We start from the raw sequence: 18284 nt of genomic DNA, 5'->3' as shown, positions 1-18284 counted from the left end.
GTCACAAGCTGAATTTGTAATGTGGATGATGTATTCTGTTTCCAGAGCCTGGTTAGCACTGCCTTGACTGCTGTCAAACGCTGGACTAATAGTCTCCATTCAATCCCTAGAAGAGGGCACATCTCTCCAGCCTTCAACCCAGAGTTATTATTTTTTAATCATTGAGGATCAGAAATCCTATCATCTGTTTTATTTCTGCAACAATGTCCTTCCTGTAACCTTCTACCTCCTGACAGGTCTACCAGATATCAGTCCACTCTGGTGACTACATTCTCTCTCAGGAATACCTTATTCAGTTTATCTGGAACACGTCCGCCTGTTATTTCCTTTATGAACAATTGCTCATGGTGGACTGACTTATTGTGTCTTGTGTTTTCTCTGCATAGCTCGATAGGCAATTCCCCCCCCCCCCCCCTTTCCTCTGTTGTTACTGCCCGATGGGCCATTTACTTTATCGTGTCTGAGAGCTGTCTGAAGTTGATACTGAGGTTGAGTGTTGGCCTTTGGTACCATCAAAGAGCTAGAGCTTCTTCATTTTCTCAAACTGTATCCCCTGTCTTGTTGCTGCTGCCTTATTTATGGATTGTATGGCACAGTGCTTGAGTTGCTGATATCTGAATCTTTCATCTTCTGTCACACCAGGTTTCAGCTGTTATTATCTGCCACCTATAAGTAGGTTGCCTGGTGTTCTGCATTCACCTTTCCTCCATTTATTGTAAGCTGCTGTGTCTCATTCAAGTCAAAAGTTTTGAATAAAGTGAATGGAAGTGTGGATTTGACAAATATGTTTCAAGCTGTCACGCATAGGCCACTGTGTCCCATACTTTGAAGACGGTGCTAGTGATTTGACTGTAGTATAATCTCTGGGGTCTTCTTCTTTTGGGTAGCCATATCACATCCTACAAAGTTCTGCCAGCCAGGGAGAGCATTGTCCATAAGCGGTCAGTCTTTGCAAGCTTCTCTCTGGTGCCATCCCCCTCCTTGTAGTAGTCACCTCTATCGGGAAAATCCAGGCCATTCCTCTACCTGGGAAACTTAAGCACTTTTGAGGACAGACTTGGCTACTTGCTCTGCCTCCTAAGATCCACAAAATGCTCTGTAGGGATATACATAACTTTCCCAGTTTGAACTAGGTAGGCCTGGGAAAGGATACAGCAACTTGGGTAATGTTGACTTTAACAGCCGCAATTTCGCCTGACCCTGAGATTTACACGTTTCCACCTCCACAGATCTTCCTGTATTTCCTAGATGAGTTGGAGGTATGTTGGCTGTGTTGAGTTTTCACATTATGGGTAAAATATTCAACCCTAGATATTTCACTGAATTGTAAGATACTTCAAAAGGGGTTGAGGTTTTTAGAACCACTCTCACTATCTTCTTTAAACTGATCAGAATTAGAGCCAACATCTCTGTTTTGATCTTTTATCTTTTATTTATCCTACACAGCCAAGTTGGTGTAATGATGACTGGCATGGGATGTCTTTAGTGGGGTGGTGAAAACAAAGACCTTTATTATAGTAGATTGATCTTTCTTCTAGGTATGGAAATATCACTTTATGTCCACACAAAATGTGTATTAATTCTCTAAATGTTCATAGCTTCTGGAAAGGATTTGTTCAAGTCTCTGATTGCTGTCTTTCAGGCCCAGTCCTTTGACCCAGGTTTCTATTTCCTTCTTCCTCCTAGGAAAACATATAGGGCATCAGTCAGTATCCCTGTGCTTTGCAAAATCTGCTCTTCTGCTTTTCCTTAACAGTGCTCCATGTATGTGTGGTATGGGATTTCCTGTTGATTCCTATTCCACCACCTCCTTCCTGATTGGTCTTTAATTTCTTCCTGTTCGACTTTTGGACACGGTGTGCTATTCTCCTGATATTATAAAATATTTGACATCCCTTAATAAAGCCTGCCTGGTCTCAATGTGTCAGGTCCTGGAGTAGCTCAGCCAGTCTGTTGACCAGGACTGTCACGTAGAGCTTGTTGTTGCTATTAAGTAGTGAGATGGAACTGTACACCCTTGCCCAATTTGTGGCGCACCACTCAATCCGCCACTTGCATTGAATTAATGACTATTATATCCATCTCAGCCATTTCTTGAAAGACTTTTGCCCACATGGAAACTCAGCTTAAGGCAGATGACTTGTAAAACTCTCTAGATGTAGCTATGTGGTGCAGGTGACTTAGAATATTTTGTTGATTTTACTGCTAAAATTTGCACCTCGTATGGATTGTTCATTGTCACTTTGGAGCAGTTAAGCTTTGTAAGGCATGTCTTCTGGATTTGAGGTGACTTTTTCTCTCTTATATAAAAGGCTTTATAGTACTCTCTAAATAGTTCAGCCTTATTCCTGTTATCGTGTTTGACACTTCCTTGCCTGTCTTTCAATAATTTTGTTTGGGTATGATTTATTTGAGCTTTTTGGGCATTAGCTAGCATTGTATACGCTTTGTTGCTGGTCTTTTTGACCTTATGTCTCACTGCTAGCAAGGATTTCGCAGATCTTTTTATTAAAAGCATGTTAAGTTGACCTGCGACGTTCATTAGTTTTCTAGTACCTGATTGCTTATGTGTGCTTTCGAAGTCCTTGAGTACTGTGTTAACTTAGTTTCAGCAAGGCCCCTATTTCTCTTTTCAGCTGCTACAAATACTATTTTTCTTCCCTTATCACTGCTTGGCGTTTGTCCCATCAACATTGGCTTAGAGAAGCTTGAGATGTCGTTAAGCTCCATGTATTATGTGATGGTTTCTTTGTAAATGTGTTTCCTATGTACTGTGTTCTTTAAAAGTGTCTCCCCAGTCTCGATCTCCGATCTCTTGGAGGAGGCGCTATATTGACAAATGTCAACAATGATAGGGGGATGTTCTGAAATTGTGATACTGCCTATGACTGGATTTTTCTTCCCACCGCAAGATTTCTAGAAAGATTTGTTTTTTCTGTTCTGGGGCAGGAGTGGGGTGAAAGGTGTAATCTTATTTTCAGAGCAGGGACTGGTGTTGGGGCTGCATGCAGGGACACACAGCTGTATAGGTTTACCTCAGTGTAGGGTAGTTGATATATGTAGGGAAACATGCCTTAGAAATAGACAGTACAGCTATTAATTGGGGTTACATAACTCCTTTTCCAGAATAGACTACTTGGGCTATTCACAAAGGTAACTTACACTGGTGAGTATTTATAAAACGTCTTAAGCCTAGTGTAGAAACCGCTTTAGTAATTTCTGTAGTCTCATGTTTTACAAAATATCATACAAAAAATGTGTAGCTTTTTATATACAAAGAGAGAGTTTATTCATCTCTCCCTCTTCATCCAATGGTCTGTTCAAGCTTTCTATCACTAGCCGCATGTACCTATTGGCTTTAGCGTGCTTGTTTCAGCTTCGACCAGAAAGTTTGATAGACATTTAAAGAGGGATTTGCAGAGCCAAGCTGAAATTACACAAGACGTTTCAGAGAAAGCTAACAGGACTTGTTAAGTGAGATAAGAATTTGACCCGTGAATACATTGGTTGTGAACAGATGATTTTCATAAAGATGAGTGGCACACTTCATTAAGCCCTTGGCAAGGTTATTCTTCAATGTGCACGTTCTCCATTTGCTTTCATGTGGTGACCGATCCATTCCAATTCAGTCAGCTCAAGTTCTACTGTCTATTCATTTAGGATATCTATCTGGAGGGGGTATTCATGGAGGTTGGTGTTTTTATACCAAGAGTGTAAATTTATACGCAGAGATTACAGTGACTTTTGATACAAATACGTTTTTTTTAAAGTGGAAAGGAATGCCATGGCGTTCACTTTGAAGAAGACGTTTGGTAGAATCAAGTGTTTTAGTTATTGGGGATGGAGAAAATTAAACAACAGTATTGTCTTAGTGACTGGTCAGTACAAAAAAGAAAGGTTTCATGCAATTTGTAGTTGTTGGCACCAAGAGGTATGGGATCCATCTTCATGGTAACCGGAGTTGCTGTTCCCTCTCAACAAAGTGGATCAGCCACTGACCTTCTTTGCGATTGCAACTGTGAACAATCTGCAATAAATTTAACATGTAATAGCAAAGAGGATGTGTTTACACAAATCGCTGCTTTTCATCACACCACAGTCAATAGTATTAAGGCCCTCATTATAGGTTGCCTGGTAAAATAACCTTAATTTCCCTTCCTGGAAAATAATGGTATAATGGTGCCTAGTAAATCTGGGGGCAGGGAAATGGCGAGGAATAACGTGTGACTCTGATTTTTCATGCTGATTCCTGCATGTATGTTGTTTCTTGGTGTTTCAGAAGGAGATTTCGGCTGCAATCTCTGTGAAATACAGAATTTAAAATTCTGTTGGGCCAGGTACCTTCTGTTACCAATCCAATCACAGTTTATAGGACACTTCTAGTGAAGGCCCTAAAGGGAAAAATCTCCTATGTTAGCTTCTGTTAGGAGATTTCATTAGAGTTTGAATCTTTGGGATGCTAACAGATACTTTATGAGAAAAAAATCAAATTTTCCGAGATGTGTCATGGAATAGGGTTGCATCATGAGACTTTCTAGTTTAGTCTAGATAGTAAGTGATCTATCCATAAAGTTATAATTTTATCTTTTCCCTATGCCAAATAAAGGACCGTGAGTGGATAGTTTCAATAGTAGAGAGGACACAGCTCATGGATGCTGCCAAATCATCAGATTTACAATCTATGTAAATTTGGTGTCCTTGTAAATGGAAGAGTTTTCGAGGCACACAGCTGTATTTATATCACAGCTATATTTAAAGGACATGAGTTGGTGAAGTTTCACAATTACACAACTCTTTTTTTTTTATTTTAGTTTCTTCAGTGGTATGTTTAATTCAAGTATCTCCTGATTAAGGACATATTTGAAGAAACAATCAAGCAACACACTCTTCTGAAGATGCTGAATATTTATATACCCATTGCTTTGTACAGTGCAAGAGTTTTCTGAGCCTTTAACCAAGTCCCTGTATCTGGTGACACCTAAAATATCAGTAATGCACAACCGTTTTCAGAAATTATGGTATTCGCGTTTCTTTGTCAGATTTCAACCCCTCCTAGTTTGTAAACTCATAAATGTTAGCTCTTAGATAAAGTCAATGGAAAGCATAACAACCAGTCAGATAACAGTGATACTATTTATTCAGAGCGCTATAAAGCCAAAGGTAGGAAAACTTCACAACAAACAAGTTTTATTGTATTATTTTAAAAAGTACACCACAATTCCGGTAAAGACTTGCTGAAATGTTGAAAAAATAACATTTATAGGAACAGCAATTCTGCAGCTAAGCTGTTAATAAAATACCTGGATTCATTAGACACTACATTTGATGTGCATTTGATGAAAGCAAGAAACAACCAGGGGCTAATTTTTATTTTCTTATGGTCAATTTGATATATCAATAAGGTTCGGCATAAGCGTTCACTGTGACAATCACATAAATAAAACAGCGTGACTATGCAGACATAAACACTTTTGTTCATACATCAAGCACCCCAAAAGAATTCACCAAGCTATCTTGCAAAACTGTTTCTTACCATCTACCTGCAGCCTAAAGTTTGCCAGTTGGTGCCTACCGATGACCCATCGGACGTGCTCCTTCATGTGGAATTCTCTAACATTACATTTGAGACTAGAAGATTACTACCTCAAATTCAGAGGATCCTTGAAGGCCCATATATCTCTCCAGTTGGATCCCAATGTCCTGCCCAGTCGCAATCCTAAAACTGGCCAACCAATCTTCTCCCAAGCTCCAAGAACTCTTTTTCTTCAAAGCTGTGTCACAGTTTTTGGAATTTCAGTGGTATTTTCTGTCCCTCTCCATCCTGGCCAGATAATAGGGATCTTCACCAGCACCTGGTTCTTGTAAATGTACTTTATTGCAACTTTACCTTCGCTGTCATATGTTCCTACATCCCTCAGTGCTCTTAGCTGATGTAAGGTGTTAGGAAGCTCTTTACCAAAACCCCAAATAAAATAAAGGGATAACTCCTAAGAAGACCTACATACTTCTTTGTAATAGAAAATGTATAGCCAGCCTATAAAAATAGCAAGTACCTTTCACTGGGGCCACTCTTTAAGTTTATCTCCTTCCAAGCAATAATCATTGGTTCCATGAAGGTATGTCTCTTCAGATCTTAATTGATCCTCCCGATCTGTCATAGTTGTATACATCAATAAACTACGGTCCTATTATCTCCAGCGTTATAAACTGATTGTACACTACATAAGGCTCACAGTTTTCCATTTGTACTGATATTTATAGATAGATACAAACAAAAAACAACATGTTTACTCTCTGTATTTATTTATTTTTAAAAGAGGTAAAATACAGAAAATTGTTCTTCTTATGGGTGACTCTCCATGCTGTCTTTCGTGATTTCCAGGACAACAGCTAGGCAGATAGGCAGCATGGGAAGTTAAAAAACAGGTTGAGAGTTCTCTTAATGCATGCATATGTTAACATATATTTGTGTTATAATAGTTATATTTACCAGTGAGTGTAATGTTTCACTATATTTTACTGCTTAATTTGCTAAAACATGACAGGCAGCACAGTATAGTTGCATGTCTTTCCGTTAAATGTGGAAATATACCATTTTATGACTGCATTTATTCTCAAAACAAAGAATAAATATGGATAAATACCATAGCGAAAAAATAAATATGAATGCAGACGGAGATGTTAAAAAACATAAATAGCATAAAACCAGGAGCCCTAACTATACAAAGCCCTGAACTCCCAACCTCTCTCACATCAGGCCCACATCCACATATCTGAGTTTGGTCTTACTGTTCACAGCGGCTCGCTCTCCCATCTATGAGATTTGTGCTAGTTTGTTACCAGTCCTGCATTGGGAAAATAATATTTTGAAGTTTCAAGCCGTGTCTATAGCTTGTTAGTCAAAGTGCTTTACAAAATGGTTTCACTTGCTGAATGCAAATAAATATAAATTCTCCTTTGGTTTGCAGGCACTGCTTTGTGGCTTGTTTGTTATGTGCCCAGAAGATCCACTTACCTTTTTGGAAAAGAAGATTAGAGAAATCATAGCAAACGGTCTTGGAAGCATTTCATGGTAAGTACTTTTTTTTTTTTTAAGATCTCTTTTATTGCTTTATAATTGCATGAAACGCATACAAAAACAAAATAACTTCCCATCTTTTTGTAACTCCCCCTACCTCTCCCCTTTCGCACTTCCCATCAATTATACAGAGGAATTTGTTCGGTTCACAAATGAATCACTTATTTGGTCTCTTGTACGATCTTCAACAGGAATGTCTTGATCAATTATACATGATCTGTTTCTGGTAAATCTGTCTCCGCATCAGAGTTAGAAGTGTCAGGTGTTCTAAAATTCTCCAGTATCATGTTCCAGTGCTGAGCATTGTCTCTAGTTCCTAGGCTCCTGAGTGTTTCCCTTAGTAATACTGTCCCTTCAGTTTCCGCCCACTTGATTAATGCATTTCTCCAACGATTTATCTGTGGTCCCTTCGGATCTTTCCAGTGTGAAGTTATTTCTCTCCTTGCAAGTATCAAAGCCAGGTCTATGAATCTGTTTGTGATTTTATGCTTGCTGGGGCGAGGAAAATCTCCCAAAACCGCCACCATGGCTGATCGGGATAATGTTCTGCCTGTGCAAGTGGAGAGTGCTTCAAATATCCCCATCCAGTAGTCCCCGATTAGTGGGCAACTCCAGAGCATGTGCAGCAACCCTGCTGCTAGTTCTGCACATCGGGGGCAGCTGGCATTTTCTACACCATAAATCTTTGATATCATATATGGGGTTAAGTAAGCTCTGTGATAAACATATATGTTTATTAATTTAAACCTGGCATTTCTGGAAACTGTATATATGTGTGTGGTTATTCTGGTCCACTGTGTGTCATCTATTGTAACATCCAGTTCCCCCTGCCATTTGGTCTTAAGTTTATTTAGGGGAAGACATATGCTGGTTAGTAGAGATGTATATATCCCTGAAATCAACTTCCCTTGGTCTCCTATAGTGCATATTTGGTCACAGGTGTTATGTCTGGGGGGCTCTTCTAGTCCTGTACCCCATTGTCTACGAAGAGTCCTAGCAATTGCGTTAAAGGTTAGGAACAGCCCTGGTGGTATCTGGAACCTTTCCTGCAGTTCTGCATAAGTGCAGTTTCCCGTTATTATATAGAGCCCCTATGGTGTCGATCTGAAGTGCCATTAATTGGGTGATACCCCTTATTACATGATTTCCTGTGATGGTTCCTATACAGATCAGGGGGGCCTCTGGCGAGTACGGTGTTCTGGTGTGTGTTCGTTTTAGGTATTGTTCCCAGCAGTGACGTGATGCTTCCCATTCTATCGGAAGTGTTTTATTCTGTTTCTTGGGGTTTAGTAGAATGCCCAGAATTCTATCACGGGGGCAGTGGAGAGGGGTTCTCAGTGCTTCCCCCACTGGGGTGCTCTGATGAATCACGCCAGCCATTGGAGTTGGCTCGCCCAATAGTATAATTCAAAGTCAGGAACAGCCAAACCACTCTCTGCTGTTGTTCTCTGGAGGGTGCGCAATGCTATCCTTTGTCTGTTGGTTCCCCATATAAATCCTGTATTCAAGGACGAAATTGTTTTAAATACCACCCTCGGTATAATGAGTGGGATGGTTGCAAAAAAATATAACATTCTAGGTAACACGATCATCTTAATCAGTGCAACTCTCCGAGTAACCGCTAGCGGGAGTGTCTGCCAGAATATCATGCTGTTTTTGATACTCCTAATTGTGCTCTGAATGTTCCCTTCTAGTAAATCCTCAGCGGAGTGATAGATATTGACCCCTAAATATTTGAATGTGGATGGGGACCACGGAAGACCCCGATTGTCCATTGGTTCTTCGATACCCCTAGCAGCTGGAAAAATGGACGTCTTCCCCCAGTTTATCCGGAGTCCAGATGCGGTTCCAAAGTTGTCTAACATTGCTCCTGGTAGATCGGTCTCTGCGTTCCGGAGGAAGAGTAACATGTCATCCGCATAGAGAGCAATATGATGCGTCCAAGCATTGATTGTAATGCCTTCGTAGAAACTCTGGGACCTAGCTGACTGGGCGAGAGGTTCAACTGCCAATGCAAAAAGCAAAGGTGAAAGCGGGCATCCCTGTCTTGTACCCCTACCTATGGCAAAGGAAGGGGATATTGTACGGCCAGTGCGTACTCTCGCTGTGGGGTTTGTGTAGAGAAGCCTCGTCCATTTGACAAACCCTTCTCCTAGTCCTAGCTGCAGCATCACTCGTTCTAGGTAGTCCCATCGTAGGCCTTCTCGACATCTATCGAGATGATTACTGCTCTATTTGCGTCAGGGGATAGGGCATGAAGGAGTGAGACCAATCGACTGATATTTTGGGCAGTGCTTCTCTTTGGGATGAATCCCGATTGGTCCTGATGGATTAATGAGGACATATATGGTAGAAGTCTATTAACTTGTACCCTGCTTAGTATTTTATAATCTAAGTTCAACATTGATAGTGGGCGGTACGATCGAACTTCTGTGGGGGGTTTGGTAGGTTTCAGAAGGGGAATCATTATTGCCTCTGTAGTGGAAGGAGGTAAGCTGTTGTTATTCCATGCCTCTGCATATAAGATGCTGAGCTGGGAGGTTAATGAGTCCTGATATGTAAGGTAGAACTCCAGAGGGAGACCATCTGCTCCCGGTACCTTGCCCCTTGCCATACTCTGGATTGCAGCCTTTATTTCTGTAAGTGATATGGGAGTCGCCAGGGCTATTCTATCTTCCCCTTTCAATGTCGGGAGGTTGAGGTTCCACAGATCTTGTAATTGAGCATCGCTGAGTACTTCGGAGGGAGGCGCATACAGCTCTGAGTAATATTTAAGAAAGGTGGTATTGATCTCCTTCTGTCCATATACTTTTATACCCGGGGTGGTCTCTAACTCCACCACTATGGTTTGAAGTTGGGGCGGTTTGGCCAGCCATGCCAGTAGGGCGCCTGCTCTGTCGCTCTCTGTATGTTGCTTCTGCAAGAATTGTTTGTAATCGAAACATGACAATCTAGTGTTAGTTTCTATTATTCTAGTCTTTGTCTCTTCTAGTTGTGTTGAGAGGTTGGGTTGTGATGGGTGCTTACGTTCGAGTTCCCTAAGGGAGTTCTCGAGATCGGTTAGTTCTGTCTCTAGCACTTTCCGTACTCCCACAGTAGTGCTAATACAATATCCCCTGATCACTGTTTTAAAGGATTCCCATTCGACAGATCTGGACGAGGCAGTTCCAGCATTGTTCTCGAAGAATTCCATAATCTGCGTGCCCAGTTGGGTTCTAAAAGCTTCGTCTGCAAGTGACTCTGCTCTCAGGCGCCAAGTGGGAATCGAAGGTCTTTCGCCGCACCAGGCCAAAGGGATAAATAAGGGATCATGATCTGAGATGGTGCGGCCAAGATACTCGGCCTTCGCCACCACAGATTGCACCTCTGGAGATGCCAGAATGGTGTCCAGTCGTACATGCAGGTCGTGAACTGCTGAATAAAAAGAGTATTCTCTATTGGGGGGGATTAAGTTTGCGCCAACAGTCCGTTAATTGCCAGTGTTTTTGGCACTGCTGGAAGTGCAGTGCTGTTTTAGGAGTTACAGATTGTGACAATGGTGGGTGCGATCTATCCATTGCGGTATCCACTACACAATTAAAGTCTCCTCCTATTAATGTAGTGCTAGTGAGAAGTGTGCTCATGATCAGTGATAATCTGTCTAGGAATTTTCCCTGTTCGTGATTTGGGCCGTATAGTCCCGCAAGAGTTACCTCTCTCCCGTCCAATCTACCAGATATCACTACGTATCTCCCCTCAGTGTCGATCAAGGTATGAAGAACCTGTAATGGAACGCCTGGTCTGATCCATATCAACACTCCCCTCGCAAATGCTGAGTGGTTAGTGACGAATATTTGTCCCCTCCAGTGCTTTTTCAAGGCCTTGATCTCCTGCTCCAACAAGTGAGTTTCTTGTAAGATAGCTATGTGCACTCCCCTTCGTTTAAGAAAGCTGTGAACTTTGTACCTCTTGGACATGTTATTTAGGCCCCTGACATTCCATGTGATTATCTTGTATTCTGTGGTCATAGTTTAGGGAGGGGTGTGGAGGCGGTCCGCTAACACCGCTCTATTACTACTACTGGACAAACCTATTGAGTCTCGTAATCTAAGGTGTGAACCGTTTGGGCTGCGAGATAGATGTGCCTGATAAACCCTGAAGACAACACAACCAAAATCAAACCCCCTTTGTAACTCCCTCTCCCCAGGACCGGTACCTACAACTCTCCCCGTCCAAACCATTACAACTATTGTAATCCTAATTATCAACCTATTGGAGGGAGGCGTGCCAGAGACCAAGAGGCAGCGTCCCGGACTCTCCCCCAGGCCTGATTATATGTAATGTGCCGGTTAGGAAATGACATCTAGGTTCCTATAGCTCTATATTTACGGTTGGGTCTTATCAATGTCCCTAAACAGATTGAGGTTCCCCCACAATTGTCCGCTCACTTGCCAACTTGTTCTTTTAGTGAGGTCAGATAATCTCGTCCGCCATTCCTGGGGTGATCAAAGGCAAGCTGACGAGAGTGTCCTGGGAGGATATTGAGGACTGTTCGCAGCTTGAGTCAACGTCTGATGTAGCATCTGGGGTCCGGCGTGTGTGGAAGTCTCCCCCGCTTAATGCTGCTGCTGTTTCCACCGCATCACGCATCTCCTGTTGTGATTGACGTTTCGATGGAGCCGCTTCTGTGATCTTTTTCCGGGATCTGCTACGTTTCTTCCCGGGGTTTCGGAATGTCCGGTCACGGGTTGCTCTGCAGTGGATGTTCAGCGATTCAAGCCATTCCATCGCCAGCTGAGGTGTGAGAAAAAAGTGGGTTCTGTTATCGTATTCCATTCGGAGTTTTGCCGGAAAGAGCATGGCATATTTTATACCATGCTCACGCATTGCTCGTTTTACTGCGATGTAGGATGCCCTTTGCGCCTGTGTTTCTCTCGTAAAGTCTGGGAATATCATAACCTTTTGGCCATCCAATTGAATCTCACCTAGCTGGCGGGATTGTGACAGTACGTAGTCTCTATCTTTGTGGTGGAGTAATCTAGCGATTATTGGCCGTGGCCTGACTCCTGGTGGGGGTGGTCCGCCAGGGATCCTGTGGGCACGTTCCACCGCAAAGAATGGTGAGAAGCCCTCTGATGCTATCGTGTCTCTGAGCCACTGTTCCAGGAATACTTCTATATTAGCTGCCGAGGCCTCCGCCCCCTCCGAAACCCCCACTAATCTGATGTTGTTCCGTCGGGCTCGGTTTTCTGCATCCTCCGCCCTTGCCTCCAATGTTTTCAGCCGGGTGGTCAGGTCTTTAATTTCTGAGGATGAGCCTTTGTGCCCCGCTAACACTCCTGTCAACGTGGTCTCGTGCAAACCCACCGTTTCCTTTAATTTACGGTGGTCGTCTCGCAAAAGGGAAAGATCTGTGGTGAGGTTATCGATTTTACGCTCAAGCGCTTCCCGGGAATCTTTAATGGCCAGTAGCACAGTGTCCAGAGTTGTTTCTTGTTGTTCGTGCCCCGTTTGTGATTCTCTGGCGGGCGTTGGGGGTGGATTCTCAGTGTGCGGGGAGTGCCCCGCTGGTGATTTGTCTTGTTTTTTTTGTTTTTCCATTGTAACTGTTCTCAGATCCTTCTCTTCACTTTTTGAGATCTTAGGTTGTTATTATGGCAGTATCTAAGCTTTGGGCCTGGATTGTGGCCAGAGGGCACTGCCCTACACTGTATTCGCTGATGTTCTGTACTGTTGCTCTCGTCGTTAGTGGCAAAAGTGTCTGAGTCCTTTGCGCTCTTCAATGGATCGAGGGCCACGGCTGTAGCTGGTTTCCTGCTCCGTCACGGCCGCCATTTTACGTCGTGGCAGCCGCAAACTTGTCAGGGGGAGTTTTTTTGGGGCGATCTCTGCCCCAAAGTGGAGCGCCGCGGTTCCTACTTGTGCTGTATATTCTCCGATCGCTTCTCTACAATTTTTAAGACCTCCGGTCGTTATTATGTCAGGATTTAATCTTCGGGCCTGGATTGTGGCTTGAGGGCGCCACCTTACTCGCATTCGCTGATGTTCCGCTTCGTAATGTTGTTCTCGCCGTTGGTGGTGAAGGTGTCTGAGCCCCTTGTGTTCCTCGATGGATGGCGTGAGGGTCCCCACCTCCACGAGACCCATGTGTCCTCACAACCGAGGGCCGCGGCCGCAGCGAGCTCTCTGTTCTGTCGCGGCTGCCATTTTGGGTTGCGGTAGCCGCAAAGTTTTCGGGGGGAAGCTTTGCCGGGTGATCTCTGCTCCAGGGTGGGGCGCCGCGGTTCCTACTTGTGCTGTATATTCTCCGATCGCTTCTCTTCAATCCCCAAGACCTCCGGTCGTCACTATGGCAGGTTTTAAACTTCAGCCTGGATTGTGGCCCAGATGCCCCACGCTATGCCGCTTTCGCTGATGTTCCGCTTCATACTGTTGCTCTCGCCGTTTGTGGCAAAGGTGTCTGAGCCCCTCGTACCCTCCAACGAATGATGTGGGGGCCCTCACCTCCACGGGACCTTCGTACCTTCTCAGCCGCGGACTGCGGCTGCAGCGGGTACACTGCTCTGTCGCGGCCGCCATTTTAGGTCACGCCAGCCGCGGAGTTGTCGGGGGGAGTTTTCTTGGTAAACTCTGCCCCAAATGTATCGCCTCGGTTTCTACTCGTGCTGTATATTCTCCGATCACTTCTCTTCAACTTTTAAGACCTCCGGTCGTTATTATGGCAGGATTTAAGCTTCGGGACTGGATTGTGGTCCGAGAGCGCCGCACTACGTGTGCAGCTCCATTGGTCCCAGGCCACGCCCCTTTCATGGTAAGTACTTAAGATAGTTTTCTAGGTTTGTGACAGAAACAGACTGATTTAATAAACTTTAAGCACTGTAGAGCCCTTCACTGTGTTGAATTCAGGCTGTATAATGAGTTTTTGAGTCATGGCTCTTCTGTTAAGATAAATACATAAATATTATCTCATATAGCTCCCCGAGAAGAGTCAGTTCATATAGTGGAACAAGAAGTAATATTTCACTTAATAGAGCCTGTTTAGGTTGATCTACCTCAGTGTTTCCCACACTGTGGGTCACAACCCTCTGCAGAGGCGTAGATACCATTGGTACAGCAGGTGCAGCGCACCGGGCCCTAGCCATGAGGGTCCCATTAGACCCTGATAAGTGCTGTATTTTGCTACTCCAAAAGCAGCCAAAAGAGCAATTTATTTCTCGTGCCAGGGCCTATGGCATCCTTGCTACGCTACTGCCCCTCTGGTGAGTTTCAGGTTATTTGTGGTGGGTTGCAAAATTCCGAGCAATAAATAAAGATGGCTTTAAATTCTGTGTTTATCTTTCACATTTGGTGCTTCGAGGACAGAGGTCGAATGACAAGGCATATGTCTTCTGACAAATTGGTGCTTATGGGATTAGTGTATACTTTTCTTTTTCGGACTACATAGTGAGAGGAGTTTTTAAAGTGAATTATGGGACAATCTTGTTGGAGTCCAGAAAAGTGTGATGTTGTTTTTTGTGCAACAAACACACAACATGTAGATACCTATACATGAATTGTATCCATTCAGCAGTTTGGAAAAGCAAAAAAGAAGGCAATTTTTTTGTAATTCTGAAGTGTGCTGGAAACAGATTTTAATAGGACAAACACAAATCAAGATACCATACTTGGTAATGCACAAATAATAAATATTCATGGGAACTCCATTTCCACACATCATCATTTGTGCACTATATATAGTGGCCCCTTCAATAGAAAATGTGCTGTCTGTAAATGACAGTGTGCTACCACACAATGTTTAAGTTACATGAACAAAAATTACCTCTCCTCATGTCCATTAAAGTTAGGCGGGTTGCCAAAGGCTGTTGTTTTAAAAGGTGGGTTGTGGTTCTAACATATTTAGGAACCACTGATGTAGCCTATTGGCCACAGCCAGGCACATGAAGCCCTCTGTGCTGTCCTTCACACGTAGCTGCCAGGTTGTCTAATGTGACACTCTTGGTCAGTGCTGCCTTTTTAGCCAACACCATTTTGCATAATTGGATTTTGAGCGCATACGTAAACAATGTGAACAGGTAAATTAAATGTGGCAGGAAATAAACTGTTTTTAGCGAGAAAACAAGGTGTGGATGGATGTGTGGCACATGATATGGGATCAATTCTCAGTCATGTTCACTGGAAAAAAATAATTTTGACATTATTCTCTAAACAAATCATAAAACCTGCAAGGGTTTTATACAACGTCAGCTCAGGGATCAGTGAGGCGTCATTTACAATAAATCAAGATTAGCATGGAGAAGCACGTTTTCATGTTGCATAGCAATGGTGAGATTACTTAGACCTTCAAATTCGACAATGTGCAGTGTGTTCTTGGGGATGCTGAGCATGCTGGAACCTGTGATGAATTTATTTCAGTATGTTCAATCCAAACATAAATAAACAACAGCCACTTTTTGGTTGTCTCTTTAGTCATCCGCCTCCTGACTTCTCTCTGAGTGCTGCCCACTGACCAGTTGCTACGCCTCAGCAGAACATTTCTTCTGTTTTGTTTACTCAAAATATTCTGCACGATTGAAAAAGAACAGATCAGTTCACTAACATATTTAATCATCTCTTGTAAGATCTGAATCTACAAATAATTCATAAACAATCTGCTAAATCCTAAACTGACAGTTTACTTCTGCAATAAAGGAGAAAAACAAAGAGGAGTTTATATTGAGCATGCTTACAAAACTAGTAGCAGACTTCCAACTCTTAGAATTCCCCTTCTGCCCATCACACAACTTGAAAAGACAAACCTGGGTATTCCAAATTCTGAACAGTCAGAGCAATGATGGTTTCATATGTGCCATGAGTAAATCTTTGCAGCGCTTGCTCCACTCTCTTGCTGAAATATTGTCAGTTCGTTCGCAGCATCTCAACTTTACATAACTTAGTTCCCACACTACTTCGTGACAGTTCCAGCATAAAATATCTTCCTCAACTCGAGTTTTGCACATCCCATCCAGGTATGATACTGACTGAAAAGAATATATGGTAAATTATTTGTGAAGTGAACTTTTTTGCAAGATGCTTAAATTATCGTAAAACCTGCCAATCGTTTTCAATGCACAGTAACAGTTATTTTATTTAGTATTCCTACATATGGACTGTTAAACTTGACCCTCAGATTGTAATGATTTGTAATAGCCATTGATGGCAGAAATACAAAACTCCATAGAGCAGTGTCTCTAATGTGGATACAGGAGCTTTACCTCATCGAGGTTTTACATACCAGACTTTCTAAAGTCCTTCGACTTGTTTTCTCTCCTCTCTTCTGATTCTAGTGTTGATGATGTTATTGTAATTTTTTTTAAACGGAAACAGCAACATTCTGTTATTCCAAACTGGTTGCAGTTTTAAGATATATTTGTCTGTCCACTCTTAGCTTGCATAGTTCCAGAGATTGCCTTAAATAAAGGCTACACATTGTTTAAGAAAGTGATATTGAAGAGGCCATTTACTTGACATTACTTACTGTTATAATGCTAGTTGGTGATTTCATTCCTTCGTTCTATTGGGAATGTTATTATTAGTAATGTTTTTATCAATATTTTTTAGCATTTACAATGTTTTGCACCAAGGTAATGATGTAGTTCGTAGCCCTAGAAAGAGAAAAGGCCAAATATAATAGTGTTAGATTGGTTAGTTCTAACTTGAATAGTCAAGTGTTTACGGCCTTGCAAAATGACTTGAATAGAAACAGAAAGGACGCTTCAGAATTGTGTAGCCAGAGCTATTGAAGCCTATCTGCTAAATTGATTTCTGTGGAGCCCGTTGCAAAAATGATTCAATTTCTCAAAACGCTATGAATAAATTGATTTAATTGATTGTTGTTCTAGGCATCGATTATGGTTATGTCAAATATTTTTCTTTTGACTGATGTGATCTGTTTGTTTGTGTACAGGGATGCATTTGTTGATGAATCACAGAGACCAAAATTGAAGATGGTGACAGAAAGTTACCTAGAGTATCTTTTTGGACCAGATGAAGGGCAGCTGGTAATGACTTTTCTTATTTTGTATTTGTTTTTTTCTTTCAATTTCCTTGGTTACCTCTTAGAACAGGAAGACGGCCTATTGTATGTTCTCATCTGCATGTAGAGGCTACATTGATGTTGTGAGAATATCTTTTTCAACTTCTCCACAGGTTATCTCCCTTTCAACACACTTAATCTCAATCAAGCAAATATGTCATTTATGTGTCTAATCTACCCACTATCCTGTTTCTCATCATCCAGTTGTCTCACTGCCTGAAAATCACTGTATGAATCCAAAATAGGAATCGAGCTCCTGTTGCCCACCGAACAAAGAAAGTCAAAGCCTCACACTCAGATGCCAACAAATGGTTTAAAGTCAAGTCTGCAGGATCTACAAGAATTACTTTTTAAACATTGCTGGAGAAAAGCTGGTCTAGGTGCTTATCCGATTGCTTGATGGATTCCACAAAAAGATCTCAAGCCATCCTCATAGGCAGTTATTTGCATTAATGTCTCAAGACTGTAACTAGAGATCAAGATGCACTCTAATTTTCAGAGTCTATTGTTCTCTCTTTAAACCTGTATGTGCCAATAACAAAACCACTGCAGTGGACACTTGCTGCAATCAGCAGTCATTTTTGTCTTTCAACAGTCATCAGATCAGACATGAAACTGCTGCTGCTTCCATTCTGGAGCACCCTTGGATGTTCCACAAAGTTTAAACTTCCGTACCTTTTGGGCGATCCATTTCATCAAGGTTTCTTGAAGACATTAAGTATTAAGGCCTTTGGCTTGTAACTACCCATCAAAACAGTGCAACACTTCGAAAATGAACCCAATGGGGAATACATGTTTCCTGACCTATCTGGATAGTCAGCAAATAATTCCAGTAATGTTTTCTTCTTTAGCCCCTAGCTACGTGATTGTCATCCCATTACTGAAAGAAACGTTTCCTGTTTCTAATATCCCTGTCATTTTTTGTTGCCATTTTTGCCAGACCTTTTGGTTCCCTAATGTTGGAAACATTCTGTAAAGACAAGTGGAAAAACAGTTTCAAAATTAGAGAGCAAATTTGAAGCACTTTGAGACATCGGAGTCAGTTTTCCGCCCCATCGACGGAATCTGGTCTCTTGGATAATGGAGAAGCATTTCAAGGGAACTGGAAAGAGGTCAGATGCCTACCCTCTTCTTTTTGGATTTTTCAGTGCTTCT

The 18284-nt window shown here is 42.3% G+C and overlaps 1 protein-coding gene across 1 annotated transcript in view; it reads left to right on the top strand.

Moving 5' to 3' along the window:
- FBXL13 (F-box and leucine rich repeat protein 13) overlaps positions 1 to 18284 on the top strand; it is a 1108093-nt gene that overhangs the window by 53772 nt on the left and 1036037 nt on the right. The window contains exons 2-3 of the mRNA XM_069229683.1: positions 6969 to 7072; positions 17001 to 17094. Of these exons, the coding sequence (XP_069085784.1) occupies positions 6969 to 7072; positions 17001 to 17094 (198 nt within the window). The remainder of the gene's footprint in view (positions 1 to 6968; positions 7073 to 17000; positions 17095 to 18284) is intronic.

Source organism: Pleurodeles waltl, chromosome 4_1, assembly GCF_031143425.1.
Source record: "Pleurodeles waltl isolate 20211129_DDA chromosome 4_1, aPleWal1.hap1.20221129, whole genome shotgun sequence".
NCBI classification, from domain to species: Eukaryota; Metazoa; Chordata; class Amphibia; order Caudata; family Salamandridae; genus Pleurodeles; species Pleurodeles waltl.
The sequence above is the reverse complement of the archived record's forward strand: the minus strand, read 5'-3'. Positions and strand labels throughout refer to the sequence as shown.